The sequence below is a fragment of the Durio zibethinus genome, chromosome 1 (genome assembly GCF_047325235.1).
Source record: "Durio zibethinus cultivar Kanyao isolate XHJ-2024 chromosome 1, ASM4732523v1, whole genome shotgun sequence".
Taxonomy (NCBI): Eukaryota; Viridiplantae; Streptophyta; class Magnoliopsida; order Malvales; family Malvaceae; genus Durio; species Durio zibethinus.
This window is the reverse complement of record NC_143162.1, coordinates 6,872,964-6,893,294: the sequence shown is the minus strand read 5'-3', so window position 1 is coordinate 6,893,294 and position 20,331 is coordinate 6,872,964. Positions and strand designations below refer to the sequence as shown.

Here is a 20,331-nt window from a genome sequence, read left to right as displayed (position 1 = left end):
ATTTTTAAATTTCAACAACAAGGCATGACATAGTTTTCCTATTACTTAATTAGAGCTTGCAAATTAGATAATCAAGTGGTCAGGTGAAAAGCTAAAATATTTAAAAATTAAATTTCCTAGCTTAGACTTTAATGAGACTGACTTTTTTTTTTCTACTGTTAAAAAAATGAAAAACCCTTTGTATAAATAACTTGGGAGGTAGGATGTCAAATTATGGGGACTCTTTTTTTTTTCAATGATAGACACATCTTGTTGCTGCTCTAGTTTGAGAATAAAAATATAATTTATAATAATATTATTCATATAAAAAGGATCATAATTACAAGATTTTTGTCCAAATCTCTAGGCCAATGCCAAAGGTAGAATTGTTAGGAATCCAACTTCAACTTAAAAAAAAAAAACATTTTTTTAAAGAAATATGTAAAATAATTAAATTAAGTCCCAAATTCTTTTTTTTTTTTTTTTATCATTTGAATGAAGCCCAAGTGGCTCAAAAATTTACTTCATTCGATTTGGCTTTTGGCAATTAAGGAAGGTGAAGGTCTAACTAAGCTCTTTCTTGGACATTGTCTTTATGTCATCAACATTTGGCCTCCAAATGCTGTGTTTTGAGGATGTTGTTCTGCTTTTGACAATTTGGAGTTTGAACAAAAGAAAATTGTGATATTTTTTAATCTCTGTTTCTTGGCCTTATTGCCATTTTCTAACATTTTCCATTATTGTTGCCAGGTTATCAATATTAACTTACTTTTTTAAGGGTTAAAAATTTATTAGGACAAATTGGCTTTCCCATTTTCCAACACATCTCATTGTCATTGTCGTTGTCGATCCCTCCTCAAACTTTTTCCAATTACCCCTTTAGATCTTAAAGGAAATAGGTGTTCTCGAAACACTCATTAACCTATTTATTTATGTTTTCTCAAATTACAATCATGAATTCATGTGATACATAAAGTATGTTCATTTCACTTCTCCTGACAGTCCTTCGTATTGTTAAAGTCCCTTAACTATACTCCTTCATTTATTGAATATCGAATTAACATAATTATCATAGGTTTAAGTTAATTAAAAATCACTTGGACCATCTTAATATTGATCGTTGATTTACTATTAATTTATAAAATTATCAAAAGATACGAGTATTACCTAAAAAGAACAGCAGCAAAAAAGAGGGAAAAAGAACAAAAGTCTTTTGCCCATTTTTCAAAAAATTAGTTTACTTTTAACAGGTAACAGAAGTAACGGGAAAAAGGCTCCTATTAATTACAGAAAAATTTGCTCATAGATCCTTTAACTTATAGGTAATTTGAAAAAATTCCGTTCCGATCTTTGTATTCAAGCCCTCTCGTTTTCCTCTATCTTTATTGGAAACAACCGAGATTTTTATTTTTAATGATGGTGGACCCCACAAACCCAACTGACGAGACAAATTCAAATGACCTTCCCTTGCAGCTCCCAACGGTCAAATCTTTTAAATTCCAAAATCCTCATCTGAAAAACGTTGTTAGTCGTTGTTGTTGTCTTGTCAACTGCTCTCTTTCTCTAACATTTTTCTGCAAAAACTTCCATCTTACTCCTAAAATTTTCTGTTTTAATGGAAACCCAAAGTGTTACACTATGTACTCCTTCAAAACAAGCCATCGTTTCTAAGGTCCGGGTGGTTGTTAGAGTTCGTCCTTTTCTTCCTCAAGAAATTGCTGCAAGAAATGGCAATTCAAAGTCCTGCATTTTTCTTCTTGATCAACAAGAAAATGACAATTATGATGAAGTTTCTGTTCATCTCAAAGATCCTAACACCAGGTGAGAGATTGATTCTTTTGTTGGGAGGGGAGGGGAGGTTGATGTTTGAGCACAGGAAATTTATTTGGCTTTTGATTATGGGTTTTTTTTTTTTTTGTTGGATCGTAGCCGAAATGAATGTTACAGATTGGACTCTTTCTTTGACCAAGAAGATGATAATGTCAGAAGGATATTCTACAGAGAAGTCAATTCTTTGATTCCAGGAATCTTTCATGGCTTCAATGCCACTGTGTTTGCTTATGGGGCTACTGGTAGTGGAAAAACTTATACCATGCAGGTATGGTGAAAAGAAAAGCTCTTATTATTTCCGAGATTTACTGCTTTTATAAGGTATCACAGCTTTGTAGCCAAATGGTCTAGTGATTTAAATCTTTAGGTGTTTCAATCCCAAGGCCTTTGCTAAGTCCAATCTTTCGAACCCCTTGATCCTTACAATTAAATTTTTAATTAAGTGAATGGTTCAGTTCAGCTTCTTTCTAATTACTTGTCTTTAGGGTGATATTATGTTAATGGTGAAGAGATGAGGGGATATGTTTGATTTTGCAGGGAACAGAAGAGCTGCCAGGTCTAATGCCTTTGGCCATGACCACAATTTTGTCTATATGCCAAAGCACAGGATGCATTGCGGAGGTTTCATACTATGAGGTCTACATGGATAGGTGTTATGATCTTTTAGAAGTCAAAACAAAGGAAATTTCGATTTTGGATGACAAAGATGGGCAGATTCATCTAAGGGGCCTATCTCGGATACCTATTAATTCCATGTCTGAATTTCATGAAGTATTCTCTTGTGGAATTCAAAGAAGGAAAGTTGCACATACTGGTCTCAATGATGTTTCTAGTAGAAGTCATGGTGTCCTTGTGATTTCTGTTTCCACTCCTCCTGGTGATGGTTCTGGGCCTTTTTTGATGGGCAAGCTGAACCTCATAGACTTAGCAGGTTGTTGATTCAGCACATTTTGAAATTTTTGTTGTATTTGAGGTAATGTCTAGCAGGTCACATTACTAATTTGCATTATGGTTTATTAGGTAATGAGGATAATAGGAGGACCTGCAATGAAGGCATCCGTCTCCAAGAAAGCGCTAAGATCAACCAGTCCTTATTTGCTTTGTCAAATGTAATTTATGCATTGAACAACAACAAACCACGAGTACCCTATCGAGAAAGCAAATTAACTCGAATATTGCAGGACTCTCTTGGAGGAACTAGCCGTGCCTTGATGGTTGCTTGCCTGGTGGGGATTTCCCAGTTAGCCCAAAACATGTACCCTTTTGACCCATGTTATTTACAAATGTCCCTTTTTTTTATCAATGTTCTCCTTGTTTCTTGAACAGAATCCTGGAGAGTACCAAGAATCTGTTCACACTGTTAGCTTGGCTGCTAGGTCTCGTCATATTTCAAATGCTATTTCTTCAGCTCGAAAACTTGAGACTCCAAAGGATAAAGTTGATATGGAAGCAAAACTGAAAGCCTGGCTTGAATCAAAAGGCAAGACAAAGAGTGCACAAAGAATGGGACCATTTGCTTCTCGATTCCTCAGCAAAGCAAGCTCTGCGAAGAAGCTTAATTATAACAGCTCTTGTAAAGTCAAAACTTCTGCCAAAGATTGTACTTCTAATGCCAAACACAGGTATAGAATAACTAGTAGCATTTGAATTTCCTCCTTCAGAGCTAGCTGTGTTCATAGACAGATTCACTAGTTGATTCGTTAAACATATATGCAGTGGTTTATCTGTGACTTCCAGAAATTTATTCAACAAAGAAGGGGTTGTTAATTCTTATTTGGAGGTAAGTTCTATTAACTAAGAAACAGTATTAGCTTTTACTTTAGTTTTTGCTTATGCTTAAGCTATAGGAGAACATTTTTTCTTAAATCTACATTTCTACATTACTAAAATGTCAAAGTACCATTCCAGAGTTTCCATGTTTCTGTTGAGGGCAATGAAGGGGAAACTGGAGCTGATTTTGAGGAGATTATGTTGGAATCAACTATGAACTTAGCTGGTATGTTATTTATCTATAAGATTTATGGACATCAATCTGTCTGGACTGCCTAGTGCCTAGTGCTGAATTAATCAAAACTTTTGACCTTTTTTTTTTTTTTAAGTGATTGGCAAAAAGTTTCTTATGTTTGCGTCAATTTGTAGAAGAACTATCTAGCAAGGAAGAGGATACAACAGTCAAAAACTCGGTTGATACCATTGAATTGTCCCCAGTTAATGAGAGGAAAACTGCAATGCAAAGCCCTCTAAGAAAGGTCCTATCCCCCATTCATTCCAATATAATTCCAGAACCCCTCAAGGAACGATCATCCAAGGATCAATTTTCGTTATTATATGAGCCACACACTCCCCAAACGCCTTCCATCACCAGTGCAACCAACAAATTCCAAAATGTTGGCACCCCACTTGACAAATTTAACGTATGGAGCTCTAACTTGAAGGTATTTATATGTCTTATACTACCTACCAAATCCCTATTAACCCTATTTCAGCCGTTGTTCTGACCTCATAAAATTTTTGTGTAGAGCTCTCTTATTCAAGAATATATTGAGTTCTTAAATACTGCTAGCAGGTTAGTTTATTATGTCAGAATCTCTTCATTTCCTACATATTAGCATTGTCTTCATTTTATTTGGTGAAAAATGAATCTGATTTTCCTCATTGGCTACTATATTTGCAGAGAAGAGTTACTGGGCCTAAAGGTACAGTTCAGCTGAGTAATACTATTCAGATAACACCTTAATGTCCTTGTTTCTGTAATTCATTTGTCATTTTGTATATGGTTTAGGGGATTGGATCGAAGATGACCGAGTACATAATTGAACTCAGAGAAACCAGCCCTTTAAGATCGGTAAGCAAAGAGTAGACTTTTTCTACGCTATTTTCAAACAAGTTGTTTTAACGAGTAAAACTGAGCAGTCACTTTCGGTTTGTTGCAGCTAAGTGACTTGGAAAAGATTGGCCTTTCATCAAAGCAGGTAACAGAATAATTCTCATTTCCCACCATAGTCATGAAACAAATATGACCAAAGGAAACTAATTTGCTTATTATCATCATCTTTGCAGGTTTACAACTTGTTCAGCAAAGCTGCTAAAGGAATATTTGATAGACCAGAAATTGCAACACCAAGAACCAGTTGTTCATAACAAAGGATTGCATTTTAATCTTCTCTATTGCAACGGTCTGAGATTAATCTAATAGACTTTAATGTTGTTTAAATTAAGACAAAATGAGGCCAATCTTTAACATTCTTCAAATCATTATTTCTTGCTTTGTCACTTCAGATTGTATTAGTAGCATTCTTGAAATCATTTTCATGCAGTACATTTACTATTGTACTTCAAGTTAAGTTTAGAGCAGTAAAATGTTCTTATTGCAACATACTTTCAATCCCATTTCTGTCCAGACTCTAGAGACCCAAAATTTACCAATCATTTATTTACATGATAGTTTCCCAGTATTGCACTTTACAATATGTATTCCCATGTGCATAGCTATAGCATCATCCCGTGTTAAACAATGTTACGTCCATTTCAACTCATCCCGAGAGCTTAATTAATGGTTACCTGTGTATCCTTTTTCATTGCCAAATGAAATTGCAGGAACATGCATGCCGCACAGTTCACAGTAAATGAAGGACCATTCTTCCATTATTTTCAGTCATTTAAACTGGCAAGAAAGTCTTCGTCTTGGGTTTTGATTTCCATCCGAAATCACACACCTCAATTACAACTAAATGAAAATCATCTTAAAATTCTGCATCCAAATCCCATATTCCTCATCACAAAAATCACATCGAAAAATCAAAGAGAAACACCGAGCTTTCAGTTCATTCATTAGAAAACTGACTTACTTTCTTACACAAAACATAACTAATCATAATATATTCTGAGAAAGCAAACACGCTCACATTGGACATAAAAACTAGTAAATACTATTACTTCATTATATCTATTTATATGAAGAAGATTTACTGATAGACAAGCCATGGCTACTTTATTCTAATAAAGCCAGAGACTCAACTTCAAAAACATACTAATTATTATTTGTTAAAAGAGAGGCCAGGGAGTTTTTTTTTTCTTTCATTATTTACAATTGCAGGGGTTGCAAGTGCAGTTGTCCCCACACTTGCAGCCGTTCTCAGCCCCAACTTCCATCTCAGCTCCCTCAAAGTGCCTGCATGCAATTAGAAAACAGGGATCAGAAACCTTAAAAACTTTTACAAGCAAGTTCTCTTTTTCTTGTCTTGATCTTTCCGATACGTACGCTTTGTTAGGTGCCACGCCAAGAACAAGAGTCTCGGTTGTGGTCTTCTCGGCAAAGCTCATGTCGGGGTACATCTTGCATCTACAAGATCAAAAAAAAAAAAAAAACAAGTAGCAAGAAAAGCTTGATCAATGACAAAAATACACGATTTTGAAGATACTCTTCAATGGAAAAAAAAAAAAAATTTTAAGTCATTTAAAAAGCATAACTGCAAGAAAGAAGGGAAATTTTCACAGCAGGACTGAGGAAAAAATGGTTTAATTACCCTCCACAGCCACTTCCGCACTTGCAGCCAGAGCCGCAGCCACAGTTTCCTCCACAGCAAGACATTTTCACTTTTCTGATTTAAAAATTTAAAGGATTTTGACGCAAATAAAACAGCTATGAAGAGAGAAACACTTGAACGGGTTTGCTAAAAGCCATAGGCCTATGAATTTATCGATCGGGAGAGACGAGAGAAGTTAAATATCAACCGTCCACGTGTTATGATATTACGTCATGTTATCCGCTTTCCAATTAACGCTTTACCGGCTCTTCCACGTTATCTGTCGATGTTATCTCTCTCTCCTTTTGTGCTTTTCTACTGCCAGTGTGGACTACTATAGTGTTTTCTACGTTTTTCCTCTTACTCATCATGACTTGCCGTCCGATCTAAGTAGGTTTGATCAGGAGTCAGATCAGTGGTGATGATTTAGGTGATGGGCCTTTGAGACGTGTTTCTTTTATCTCCAATTTCCAATCAAGGGTCCACATTAATTTAACCCTTTGGTAATCCTAACCTGTTTAGGTCAAGTCATCTAACATACGTTTATTTCTAAAAAATCATGCATTTAGTTTTCTCTACAGAATCTTTTTTATTGATTTTTTTTCTTTAAAAAATAATATTGAATTTTTTTTATATTTTGATTATATAAATTCTCTTGTATGATATGTATGTTTAGATTATTATTAGTTAATACTATTATTTTTTATTTTATATTACATAAATTTAATTATTTATGAATTTAATAATTTATAAATTTACAATATTTATAAATTTAATTAATTAAAAGTGATTTCATTTTTTATATCATTTGAATTTTAAATTTAAATTCATATATTTATTGAATAATATAAATAAATATAAATCAAAATAAAATTACTTGAATTTAATTATTCATGAACTTAATCATTAATGAATGTTTGGTATTCATAAATTCAATTGACTCCTATTGAATGTGGATGAATGTAATTAATATTTAATATAATTTAAATTTAAAAAATCAATTTAATAATATAAATATCTATAAATTAAATCAAAATTTGTATATTTCAATTTGATTTTATTTTATATTTTAATATTAAAAAAGTATAAATTATTTATTTTGAATCATTAAAAAATTAAATTTATGCATTATTATAATTTCAATTGAATAAATTTATTGATTTATTAACATTAAATATTATTTTATAAATATCTACTATTTTTTCATATTAAAAAAATTGTGACCCGAGGTAAGTTTTCTAGTTTGGTATTATTTTCATGTGACATTTTTAATTTAATGTCAATTTTTTGCTTATTTGAATTTTGAAAAAAATTTAACTTCAAAATCAAGAAACCAGAAGTGACATTGGTCATCAATAAGGCATTAAATTTATTTTCTAATGCATAGTAATTATAGTTGATAAGGTTTCTTTTCTAACACGTTAGAAAAATGGGAAAGCCTAGCTATAAATATCTATTTACATATACATTTTAATGCTTTGGTTCCTTAATCCTTAGCCAACAAAAAAAATTATTTACTGCTCGAGGCGGATGCTAATCTAAAAATAGAATGATATTTTTAAAATTAAAAAAACTAAAATTTTAAAAAATAATTTTTTTATTTGATACCTTTAAAATTTTTCTCTAAATTTATTTTTTTATAATTTTTTAACCACTTCACTCATTACTATTACTTAATACTCAGTTCATAACTAAAAAGTAAATACTCAAAAAAATCTTGATTCAAAATAGTAAGAAATTCAACTTTTTTTAAGTAAAGTTTCGGTTTCGAATCTTATAAATAAAAAGAAATAAACTTAAGAAAACTTACTCCTCTTATAAAGTCTGACCCAATTCGACTTTAGATTAATCAAAGCCCAAAATAACTTTCAATATTAAAAAATCTCAAACAAAAAAAAAATCCAAAAAAATCTTAACTATGTTATTATTTATGATAATAATAATTATGTGTAAAACGTATTTATATATATTTTTTACGAAAAATATGTATTTATTTAATCATTTGGGAGTGGAACAAGTTTTTCTTTTAACCTTAATATCAAATGTAATAACATTTTTCACTTAGTCCAAATCATTTTTCACACTCTCATTAGAATAATTTTTTGATTTTACTAAACAATGTATCAATAAACTTAGAAAAAATCAGCTGATCATAAAGAAAAATTAGTTATTAATGAATTTTATTTCAATAAAGTGAGACATTTTTTATGAGATTGTATGTATTAATCAAAACTGCCATCATAATCAAATAACTTTTAATATATATAAAAAAAGAATTAACAAGCAAATAAAAAAACTTACAAATTAATATGTATTTACTAAAACACATGCTTTGTAAATTTTGAAATTTATATTTAAAAATTTAGAACTTTTACTTACCAATTATTCTTGTCTTATAAAACATGCGCGTGGTCGGTTCATTTAAGATTTGATTAAAAATTAAATTAAAATTTTTTTTATGACAATTAGAAAAAAAAATAAAATTTGAAATAAGTTGGGCATAATTACTGTAGCAAAATTATTAAAATATATTATTATAAGAAATTCATAATTTCATAAATATTAAGCTCCATGTCATACCTTTATACAAAAAAATTATTTGAGCCTTAAATACCAATTAAACTCATTTATGTTTGATAATTTGTCGCGAAGGCAACCGATGATTTTGCCTCTGGGTTCCCATGAAACCTTGCTTCGATCAGTGAAAGGCGGTGTCTGATCTTCACTTGACTTCAATATTCACGCTCCATGGCGCGTTCTTCAATGAATGCTGCACTTAACAACCTGACAGTGCTTTCCACGCTCCTTGAATGCGAGTGTAAGAATAACAAACTCCTCGACAATACGCGATACTAAAGGTCAAAATGTACTGAAACAGAATCTGCCGAACAATCAAAATCGTTAGTTGACAGCTCTTAAAATGTATGAAATAATTGTTCGGCAGATTCTGATAGTAGTATTTACTGAAATAAATATTTATGTTGATAATTTTTTTAAATATATAAAATAATTTTTTAAATTTTTTATTAAGATAATACATAAGATTTTTAATAATTTTAAATTATTTATAAAAATATATTTTAAAAATTTTAAATTTTAATAAAAAACTAATTTAAATTTTAATAAAAAAATTTTTGTACATCATCTAATCTCAATTTTTAAAAAATTTTAAAATAATTTATCTATTTAATTTATCTATACTTAACATAATTATTTAAACTTATCAAAATTTTTAAAAATATTATTTAATATCTTTAATATTTTTAATAAATAAAAATAATTATAATAAACAATCTATCAGCTTTAAAAAATAAATTTAGATATATTTAAATTAAAATAAAATTTAAATTTAAATCAATAATTGTCATAAACTTTTAGTATTAATGTTTCAAGAAAATATTAAAAAAATGTATAAATATCAAAACAACTTAGAAAAACCCCAATTATTTGTAATTCTTAATTATATAACTTTTTCAACGTCCTATGAAGCATATATGCTAAACGTATTTTTTTTAGTATTAATTTAATCCTTCTTTTTATTAGTTTATTCTTACTATAAGAACTAACATATTTATTTATGATGAGATACACTATTTTACTAAATATATTATTCACTTTATCAAGTAAGATTTTTTTTTAAATCAACTATAATATTTTTTTTTATTTCTCAATTCATAATAAATTTAATTAGAATTTACTTAAGCTAATTGTAGACATTTTAATCTTCCTGAGAGTCTATTAAGATTAGTTTTGTCAATAAAAAATATAAAAAAATTAAAAAATGAAAAAAACCAAAAAATATGTGATAAAGTTTGATTGAAGTTGGGTATTTGAATTGAATTTAAAGGTTGAAGTTGAAATGCAAAAGGAATTTGAATTTTTGTTTGGATTGGGATTATGTGATTTTGATTTTATAAATATAGACAGAAAAGCATACAAAAGAACACAGAAAGAGAAAACACAAAAACAAGCAATCAAAGAGAAAAATCACACAGCAGTATTGAGAGAGAGGGAGAAAGCAATCGAGCAAATCCCAGTAAGCATCAATTACTTCCTAAATAGTTCATTATCAGTCGAACCTTCCTCTTAATTCATCCAAGCTACAACCTGCCTCATACTGTTACCAGTAGCCACTTGCCTATATTACCCACCATTTTCTTAAGGCTAGGTTTTTGGTACTTTTTTTGTAGAGAGATAGAAGGAGAGAAGGTGCTAAAAATAATTTTAAAAAAGGTTTTTTTGTTTTTTCTTTTTAAGAAACAATGCAAGAAGGGTAAGTGAAAAAACCAAAGAAAGTAAAGTGATTTGATAAAGCTTGAATTGATTTGAAGATTTTTCAAGGAGACTCACGTGTTTGTCTTCATTTTAGTCAAATTTTGATTTTTTTTTTTTCTTAGTTCTATCATTCTTTATTTGATTATTTAATTACTTTATTTCATGCATAATTCTTGAAAAGGTATTTTTATATTTGATAAGGACAAAATATATAATAATATTATATTTTGGTATTTATTTGATTATCTTATTTGTTTATTTATTTTTAAATATTTCTGCATGATTAAATTTTAGAGAAAATTACAAAAAAAAATTTTAAAAATATAAAATAAAAATAAAATATTTTTGAGAATAAGTATTAATTATCTAATGATGAAAATTTATAGAAATTTCAAATGATAAATTTTTATAAAATTTTTAGGTAAGAAATTTTATCTAAATTTGTTTCAAATTGTGGAATAATTTAGAAAAAGATTCAATAACAATACTTAATATTTATTTTCAATCAAAAAAGAAAAAATAAAAAAATAAAATTTTGGTTGAAAATATGTGATAATTATCTAATAATGAGATTTTTAGAAATTTCAAATGGTAAATTTTTTAATAAATCTCTATGTGAGAAATTTTTTTAAATTTATCTCAAATGGTGAAAAAATTTAAATAAAACTTCAAGAAAAATAATTATCATATTATTTTCTTTCAAAAAAAAGAAAAATAAAAATAAATTTTTAAATAGGCTAAAATGGTGAAAAATTTAGAAATTCAAATAAATAAATAAATAAATAAAAAGAATTTCTAAATAGGCCTAAATGGTGGAGAATTTAAAAATTTAAAATAAAAAAATATTTTTAATTTAGCCCAAATTGTGAAATAATTATATATATTTTCGACAATAAAAAAAATAATTAAATTTTTTTTCGATGATAAAGCCTCTTCAAGAAATCAAATGAGATTTTTGAATATTTTTTATGTAAAAAAATATTTTTAAAAATTTTACCAGATTGATGAAAGAATCTTATGAATTATTTCTAATATTCAACATAAAAATTAAAACCATTAGAACCAAAACCCTAGGATAAATTTAAAATAATATGGTACCATCATTTGGATAGTTATGTAGGGTTGCTATAACTTTTTTCACATATAACCAAACTCTCGAATCATGTTCTAGTTAGTAAACTTGAACTTATTCTTTTAGGGACCTTTAGTCAAGCTTAGAAGTTCCTTAAGAGGATAGACTTCTTAAGTGACCAATCACACCTAGATAAAAAAAGATTGGTAGCAACTCTTTTTGCTAAGTCTAGCTATAGATTTACAAATCTATATGTTATGATAGTTTAACAGCTTCACCGGAGAAGCTATAGAGAGTCAAGCCATAAACTTTTAAATTTATTTTGTTCTTTGGTCTAATGGTTTTAAATTGTAATAATTTATGTTATCTATCTTTTATTTTTGGGGCATGAAACCTATATCTTCATTCACACACACTATCACATGCATTTGTATTACATGAGCTCTATACTCAGGTTCCGTTCTTCTTAGGAGGAAGTAAAGTACTTATGCTTTCATGAGATGATAATCTCTACAATGACTAGCGAAATACTCTCACTCAAATTAAATTTTTTTCGTTAGTAGCCTGTGATGGGTGAGGATTGGTTTGCCTTACTAGTTTGTGATGAACAATGATATAAGGAACAATTTAAAAATCTTTAGAAGTCAAAATCACTTAACCCTACATATATTGTACACTTAAAAGGCCAACCCTAAGATAGAGCCATTCCTATCCAGTGATAGATATATCTCAAAACTAAGACACAAAAAGGAATAAATTGTGTTTATCTAACCATTTTGATTGTTTGATCATATATTAGGCTAAGGCATGCTCGTGATGGAACAACATAATCCTCTAACATTACTTCAGAGATTGACTGATGAGAGATATCACTAATGGATGAAAAAAAAAAGAAATGAGAAAAAAGAGAAAAAAAAAAGAAATGAAAAATGAAAAAAATGAAAAAATGAAAAAAATGAAAAAAATGAAAAAAATGAAAAAAATGAAAAAAAAGAGAAAAAATGAAAAAAAAAATGAAAGAATGGAAAAGAAAAGTGAAAATGAGAGAAAAAAATACTCAAATTGAAAACCTAAAAAGGTAATTTAGGTAAAAAAAATCTCTGAGTTGAGAGTTGAATAAATAGTTCACATGAATGGAAGATCAAAGACATGAAAATCTATCAAAGCTGGGGCAGAGTTCAATGAACTCACAATGACTTTGAAAGTCAATGGAATGAGTTTTTAAGAAAAATTCTAGATTAATGTTAAGAATTGTTTGAGTATTCATTAATTGGATATTGTTGCTCTATTTGTTCAATATCATTCATAAAGACATGCTCTAAATTTGTTCCTTTGCCTATTTGTTTTTACACTAAACCCGTTCCTCATTTATTATCTTTCTTCAAATTCTTCTTGTGCTCTTTTATTGTCGTATCTCCAGAATAAATTAAGAAAATGTCTGATTGCATTATAGTTGTCAAAAATTGAAATGATGATAAATTAATGATAATGTGCATAAAAGATTCTTGCATTCTTTTGAAAAGAAATCTAGGATGATAGGGGGCGAAAAAAATGAAAAGATGTGTAAAACTTGAAAAATGACATGTGTGTAGTGATGGATTGATCGACATAACTTGTGAGATGTGATCAAATGATGAGGATCAATGGATGAAATCCATTCTGGAATGGCTAGTACTGAGAAATCTATGAATGGTAATCGAGTAATGAACATAACGTGGATTAATTGACAGGATTTATTCTAAAATTGCTAGTGTTGAGATACCTATGAATGGCGATCAAGTGATGAAAATAATGAGGATCAGTTGACAAAACTTGTTCTAAAATACTAAGGAGCTATAAAAGACAAATATGAAATAGTGGAATCTTAAGAACTATATTACCACAATTAATTAGAATTTCATGATATGGACATCCGCATTACATGCATTACATTTGCGTTGTTGTTTGAAGAATATTTGAAACTTTGGTTTGGCTATGCATTTGCATTATGCAATAAGCATTTGAATCATGGTTGAGAATATGATATTATGAGAATCTAGATTATTGCATTTGCATCATTAAGAAAATATTTGCATCATTGATCATGACATTTAGTACATACAAAATTTTAACTTTGGTAAAAGTTTGAAAGTCATTTGAAAAAGAAATTTTGAATATTTTGACGAAGTCCTGAATCTTCAAATGAGAATCTTTAAGTCTTAAATAAGAATCTTTAAGATGTTTTTAAATGAAAATCTTTGAGAATATTTGAGGCTTAAATGATAATCTTTAAGACATTTTCAAATGAGAATCTTTAAGAAGCTTTAAGTTTTTTAAATGAAAATCTTTGAGAATCTTTAAGTTTTTCAAATGAGAATCTTTAAGAAGAACTCAAATGAAAACCTTTGAGATTTTAGATGTGAAACTCCAGGATTTGTCAAATGTGAACTTTTGAACTCAAATGAGAAGCTTTGAACTTTTGGATATGAATCTCTAAAATTTAAATGAAATAGCTTAAACATTTTGGATGTGAACCCTAAATTTGTCAAGTGTGAACCTTTGAATTTGAATGAGAAATTTTAAACTTTTGGATGTGAATTTTTAAAAATTTAAATGAAAATCTTTAAATATTGGATGCGAGTCTTGCAAATTGCAAATGCAAATCTTAAGATCTTGCAAATTTGAATTCTTGTGCAACTAAAATTTTAAAAATTAAATTTCAGTGAATTCTTACAAAGCTGAAAGGTTCTTGCAAATCTGAACCTTTGAATTTCGAACTCAAATTATAAATATTTGAGTTTCTATTATAAATTTCATCATACCTGATTTATGATTCCTCTGGATATGATTGTAGAAGAGCTTGAATTTATTTTTTAAAATTATTGTGCCTTTATTTAGAAGAGCATTTTATTTTTCAAAGTTATGGTGCCTTTGTTTCAAAGTTATGGTGCCTCTATTTTGAGGAGAGTTTTATTTTTCAAAGTTATGGTGCCTTTGTTTAGAGGAGTATTTTATTTTTCAAAGTTATGGTATTTCTGTTTAGAGGAGCATTTTATTTTTTAAAGTTGTGGTGCCTCTATTAAGAGGACTTAATTTATTTTTCAAAAAGTCATTAAGCCTCTGTTTAGAGGAGCTGTATTTGTTTTTCAAAATTGTGAGTCTCTACTTAAGGGAGCCTTATGTTATTCAGTCAGTTATAGTGTCGGTTATCACAAAAAAAATATGTCGAGTTGATTAGGTTGTCTACATATTTGCATAATTCTTGTTTTATAAAAAATATACAAAAAGGGGTAGCTGTAGACACCCCAATCTGTCTAGGGGTCTATTAGGATTAGTTCTGTTAATAAAAAAATTAAAAAAATTAAAAAATGAAAAAAACCAATGAAGTTAGGTATTTGAATTTGAATTGAATTTAAGGGTTGAAGTTGAAATGCAAAAAGAATTGGAATTTTTGTTTGGATTAGGATTTGTGGTTTTGATTTTATAAATACAAACAGAAAAGCATACAGAAGAACACAAGAAAAAAAAAGCACAAAAACAAGCGATCAAAGAGAAAAATCACACAACAATATTGAAAGAGAAAGAGGAAGCAATCGAGCAAATCCCAATAAGCATCAGTTACTTCCTGGATAGTCCATTATTAGCCGAACCTTCCTCCTAATTTATACAAGCTATAACATGCCTAGTACTATTACTAGTAGCCACATGCCTATATCACCCACCAATTTCATAAGGCTAGGTTTCTAGTACTTTTTTGTAAAAAGATAGAATGAGAGAATGTGCTAGAAATAATAAAAAAGAAGGTTTTTTTTTTAAAAAAAAACAACGTAGGAAGGGTAAGTAAAAAAAGCAAGGAAAGTAAAGTGATTTGATAAAGCTTGAATTGATTCGAGGACTTTCCCAAGGAAACCCACATGCTTGTCTTCGTTTTAGTCAAACTTTGATACTTTTTTTAACTTTTCTTAGTTCATCATTCTTTATTTGATTATTTAATTACTTTATTTTATGCATAATTCTTGAAAGGTATTTTTATATTTAATATGGACAAAATATATAATAATATTACATTTTGGTATTTTATTTATTTATTTATTTGATTATTTTATTTGTTTATTTATTTTTAAATATTTTTGCATGATCAAATTTTAGAGAAAATTACAAAAAAATTAAAAAAATAAAAAATAAAAAATAAAATATTTTTGAGAATAAGTATTAATTATCCAATGATGAAATTTATAGAAATTTCAAATGGTAAATTTTACAAAATTCTTAGGTGAGAAATTTTATCTAAATTTACCCCAAATTGTGGAATAATTTAGATAAAGTTTCAATAACAATAATTAATATTTATTTTCAATCAAAAAATAAAAAATAAAAAATAAAATTTTGGTTGAAAATATATGACAATTATCCAATGATGAGATTATTAAAAATTTTAAATGGTAAATTTTTTAATAAATCTATAGGTGAGAAGTTTTTTTAAATTTATCTCAAATTGTGAAAGAATTTAAATGAAATTTCAAGAAAAATAATTGTCATATTATTTTATTTAAAAAAAGAGAGAAATAAAAAAAATTTTTAAATAGGCTCAAATGATGAAAAATTTAAAAATTTCAAAAAAAAATATTTTAAATCGACCCAAATGTTAAAAAAATTAAAAATCCAAAATAAATAAATAAAATTTCTAAATAAACCCAAATTATGAAGAATTTAGAAATTCAAAATAAAAAAATACTTTTAATTTGACTTAAATGGTGAAATAATTAAATATATTTTTGACAATAAAAAAATAATTAAATATTTTTTCGACTACGGAGCCTTTTTAAGAAATCAAATGAGATTCTTGAATACTATTGAGGTGAGAAAATATTTTTAAAAATTCTACCAGATTGATGAAAGAATTTTATGAATTATTTTCAATATTCAACATAAAAATTAAAGCCATTAGAACTAAGACCCTATGATAAATTTAAAAAAATATGGTACCATCCTTTGGATGGGCATTTGAGGGGTGCTATAACCTTTACCACATGTAACTGAACTTTCAAACTCTGTTTTGATTAATAGACCTGAACCTATTCTTTTAAGGATCCTTAGTCAAGCTTAGGAGCTTCTTAAGAAAATAGATTTCTTAGATGATTAATCACACATAGATAAAAAAGATTGATAGCAACTCTTTTTGCTAAGTCTAACTATAGGTTTACGAATCTATATGTTATGACACTAATATCTTTTTTATTATGATTTAAAAACAAATAAAAGTGAACTAAATAAATTTGTTTCATTTATTTATGCATAAAAATCACAGTACATAACTAAATAACAGTAAAAAAAAAATCTATATTAGATAACTTTTAAACTCTAATAAGCCATGTTGGTTACTTTGATGAAATTTCTCAAGTCTAGATTTATCAAGTAATTATATGATTAGATATTTCTTTTTAAAAGATAAAGGTATAAAACATCAAAATTTAAATATTATTATCTGATTAGATATTATCTATAGATAAAATTATTGTTTAAATATATTTATGGATTAAAGTTTATCAAGATTTAAATGAAAAATAAATCATATATTATATATAATATTATATTACAACATACAAGAATAACTTATAAGATTTGCTCACGTCTAATCCTATGTGTAGAATTTATTTTGATGATACATAAGATAGTTTTAAATATACGACCAAATAAGCATTTTAACATAATCACTTATATGTACAATCTATACATAAGATAATTCTTTAATTTTAATTATTTATCAAATAATTTTACAATTTTTGAAATTAAATTTATCCAATATTTCAATTTTATATAAACTTTAACTTAATTTAAATCACAAAAATCTCAATTAACTCTTACGATCAATAAATATCAAATCCAAAATTCAAATGCTAACATTTAAATATTAAAATTTTTTGATTAAATCATTATAATTTTACTAACTTTTTAACTTTTTTCTACGTATATTACTTTAAATATTTAGATTAATTATATGTAAAGTATACAAAATAAATATAATTTAGATATATTTCTCTTAAAATAAAATTTTCCAATAATATACATATATCTATTTTAAATTTGAAAATTTCAATATCTTTTATATATTTCTTCATGATCTTTTAATATTTGATATTTTTTAAAAAAATTTAGACAAATTAAAATCACTTATTATATCATTTATAATTTCAAAATCTTTTAATATTTTCTTGATTGAACTTGCATTGATTATTGATTAAATATAAAGTATGTATTTCCACATCTAATAATCCTAGAAGTATATTATTTTTATTCAAATTCTTTTTTTAATGCAAATTTCTTAATAATTTTTTAATGGTTTGATCAATATTTCAATTAAATTAAAGTATGTCCATTTTTTTGAATTAATTTTATTTTCTAATATTATTGTTTATTTTTAACTTTTTTTATTTACTTCACATTTTTTAATTATTTTAATCATTTTTTTTATCAATATCATCGTTTTCAAATACTAAAACAAAATTTAGAGGTTTTTTTTTTTGTTATGCCAAGAAAAAATCATTGAATAAAGAAATTGGTTTTATATCATTTATAGACAATATATATATGTATTTGATTCATTAGATTTTTTGTATTATGTATTGAGTTTAACTATGTAAACATCCTACTTTATGCAAAGATTCTACTTAGGTGTCAAATAATAGATTAGTCATTAATCTTACTACTTATTTTTTTGAACATATGAAACTTTTCGATAATAATTTTTAACATGTAAGATTATGTTTATTATAATATTTTATTAAATGAAAGTGGGAAACAAAAATAGAGTAAAGAGAATAATTATTATTGCTACTATATTTAAATTTTTAAATATTTATATTTTTAACTTTTATATTAACACATTCTTTTTCAAGCAAAAAAGTGATAAAATGAATTACGCATATGAATATTAAGCTACAAAATATTATTTTTCATAAAGTTAATGATAATAAGTTTAACTTAGTAAATAAATATTTTTTAATTCAATAATTTTTAGATTATTTTTTACTGTTTTGTAACTTAAGTAGATTTTTACATATTTTTGTAACTTGAGTGTATCTCTTACATTAATTATTAGTTTTGAAATCACACAAATTTAAAAGTAAAAATCAACTTTTTATTGATTTAACATTTTATGCTATTACAATGGTATATGGTAATTTAATATTTTATATTATTATAATGATATATGATAATAATAATGGTAAGTTTTAAAAGTATTTAAATGCAGTGAAATATATGTAACTAAAAACACATAAATAAAAAACGTTTTAAATTGTTAGATAAAAAAATAATATTATAAATTTTATCAATTTATAAAATAATTCAATGAAGAGTAAAATACACATATAAAACATACCTTTAAGTCGTGTGTCAATTCTATTTTAGAATCTGCAAAAAGTTACAATAAAATACAAAAATTTATCAAAATTTAAATTCTCCAAAATTTTATATTAGCAAAAAATTTTTTTACATATTTTCCTTTTTCTATCCTACCAACCAACCTTTTTCCTTTTGATAAGCCTACATTGACCTCCACACTCTTTTTTTTTTTTTTTTTTTTTTTACAATTCTGTCTTTTTTTTCTTTTTTACTCGTGACTCAATTTTTTTTTTTAAAAAAAATTAAAACTTAAATTTATTTCAAGAAAAAATAAAAAAAATTAAAGAAATAAATCAAAAATAAGTTCACCTTTATTTACTTATATACTTCAAAATTTGATGAAATAAAATGAATGAAAAAAGAACTTGTAAATTTAAAAAATTATAAAATCATGATGAATTTGATAAACAATCACTTAGACTAAGTAAAAAAAGGGATTTAAAAAAAAAGATAAAAAATATTACTAAAAAAAAATAGTCAATTTATTTTCGTTGTATCAAATTAAAAATTCCATGCTCTTGTTTCAATCAAGATAAATTCTTACCCTACAATCAAACTAAAAAAATTATAAAGGAAGCAATCAGGATAAAATTCGTACAAAAAATGTAAAGAACAAAAAACGTAAAGCATAATAAAAAAATAATGAAATTGAATGTAATATAAATAAGAAAAGAAAACTAAAATGAAAGTAAAATTAAAGAAGCGTGATGGAAAACCTCTGACGTTACAGAGAACTCATATCATTTTTTTTATATAAAAAAACTATTTAATTTTATAAATTAAAATAAAATATATTATAATTAATAATTTAAAATAAATAATTATAAATTATACATTTAAAATGATTTTAACAAATAATCATAAATAAAATTTAAATTCAAACTTTATTTTATAAAAAAATATTAAATTTAATCTATTGAAATAACCAATTATTAATATAAAAAAACTCGTATCTATCCTTCTTTTTCTACTTCCTGAAAATCAATCTTATCCGATAAAAGCCTTCACATCCAATCAACAATGCACGTCTTCAAAGAGATAAGAATGAAAAAAAAAATTAATGTAGAAGATTCTCGAAGATATTAAAATAGTTTTAAAAAATAATTTAAAAATAAAAATAACTTTCTATTTAAAGAAATGAAAAAAAAATCCTTCCTTGCTTTTCAATTCTGAACCCGTGAGCCAATAGTAGACTTTCTCAACATTATCTTAGCTGCTTAGACAAAATATAAAATGTCTAAAAATACAAAATCAAAAGCAAAAACT

General features: G+C 26.4%; 2 protein-coding genes across 4 annotated transcripts; one reads left to right on the top strand and one right to left on the bottom strand.

Moving 5' to 3' along the window:
* Window positions 1-1,363: 1,363 nt before the first annotated feature.
* LOC111311939 (kinesin-like protein KIN-10B) lies at window positions 1,364-5,274 on the top strand. 3 transcript variants are annotated; one of them, XM_089761559.1, is made up of 14 exons: window positions 1,504-1,800; window positions 1,909-2,077; window positions 2,347-2,740; window positions 2,830-2,918; window positions 2,991-3,035; window positions 3,136-3,431; window positions 3,526-3,589; window positions 3,718-3,805; window positions 3,949-4,244; window positions 4,329-4,375; window positions 4,484-4,505; window positions 4,592-4,654; window positions 4,743-4,781; window positions 4,870-5,274. In XM_089761559.1, the coding sequence occupies exons 1-14, from the start codon at window positions 1,595-1,597 to the stop codon at window positions 4,948-4,950; spliced, it is 1,899 nt and encodes a 632-aa protein (XP_089617685.1). In that variant the 5' UTR covers window positions 1,504-1,594; the 3' UTR covers window positions 4,951-5,274. The 3 variants fall into 3 exon arrangements, with proteins under 3 accessions (XP_022767537.2, XP_089617685.1, XP_089617682.1); XM_022911802.2 differs by having other exon boundaries at window positions 1,364-1,800; window positions 2,830-3,035; XM_089761556.1 differs by having other exon boundaries at window positions 2,830-3,035; window positions 3,952-4,244; window positions 4,870-5,181.
* Window positions 5,275-5,607: 333 nt separating this feature from the next.
* On the bottom strand, window positions 5,608-6,494 carry MT2A (metallothionein 2A). Its single transcript, XM_022911803.2, has 3 exons — window positions 6,336-6,494; window positions 6,071-6,151; window positions 5,608-5,980 (listed from the first exon to the last, which is right to left on the bottom strand). The coding sequence occupies exons 1-3, from the start codon at window positions 6,398-6,400 to the stop codon at window positions 5,890-5,892; spliced, it is 237 nt and encodes a 78-aa protein (XP_022767538.1). The 5' UTR covers window positions 6,401-6,494; the 3' UTR covers window positions 5,608-5,889.
* Window positions 6,495-20,331: the final 13,837 nt, after the last annotated feature.

Excerpts from the sequence above, each read along its gene's own strand:
- LOC111311939 (XM_022911802.2), top strand. The coding sequence starts at position 1,595 with ATGGAAACCCAAAGTGTTACACTATGTACTCCTTCAAAACAAGCCATC. Across the intron at positions 2,078-2,346 it reads GAAAAACTTATACCATGCAG|GGAACAGAAGAGCTGCCAGG; the intron begins GTATGGTGAAAA and ends TTGATTTTGCAG. Across the intron at positions 4,376-4,483 it reads TTCTTAAATACTGCTAGCAG|AGAAGAGTTACTGGGCCTAA; the intron begins GTTAGTTTATTA and ends CTATATTTGCAG.
- MT2A (XM_022911803.2), bottom strand. The coding sequence starts at position 6,400 with ATGTCTTGCTGTGGAGGAAACTGTGGCTGCGGCTCTGGCTGCAAGTGC. Across the intron at positions 6,152-6,335 it reads TGCGGAAGTGGCTGTGGAGG|ATGCAAGATGTACCCCGACA; the intron begins GTAATTAAACCA and ends TTGATCTTGTAG. Across the intron at positions 5,981-6,070 it reads GGCGTGGCACCTAACAAAGC|GCACTTTGAGGGAGCTGAGA; the intron begins GTACGTATCGGA and ends AATTGCATGCAG.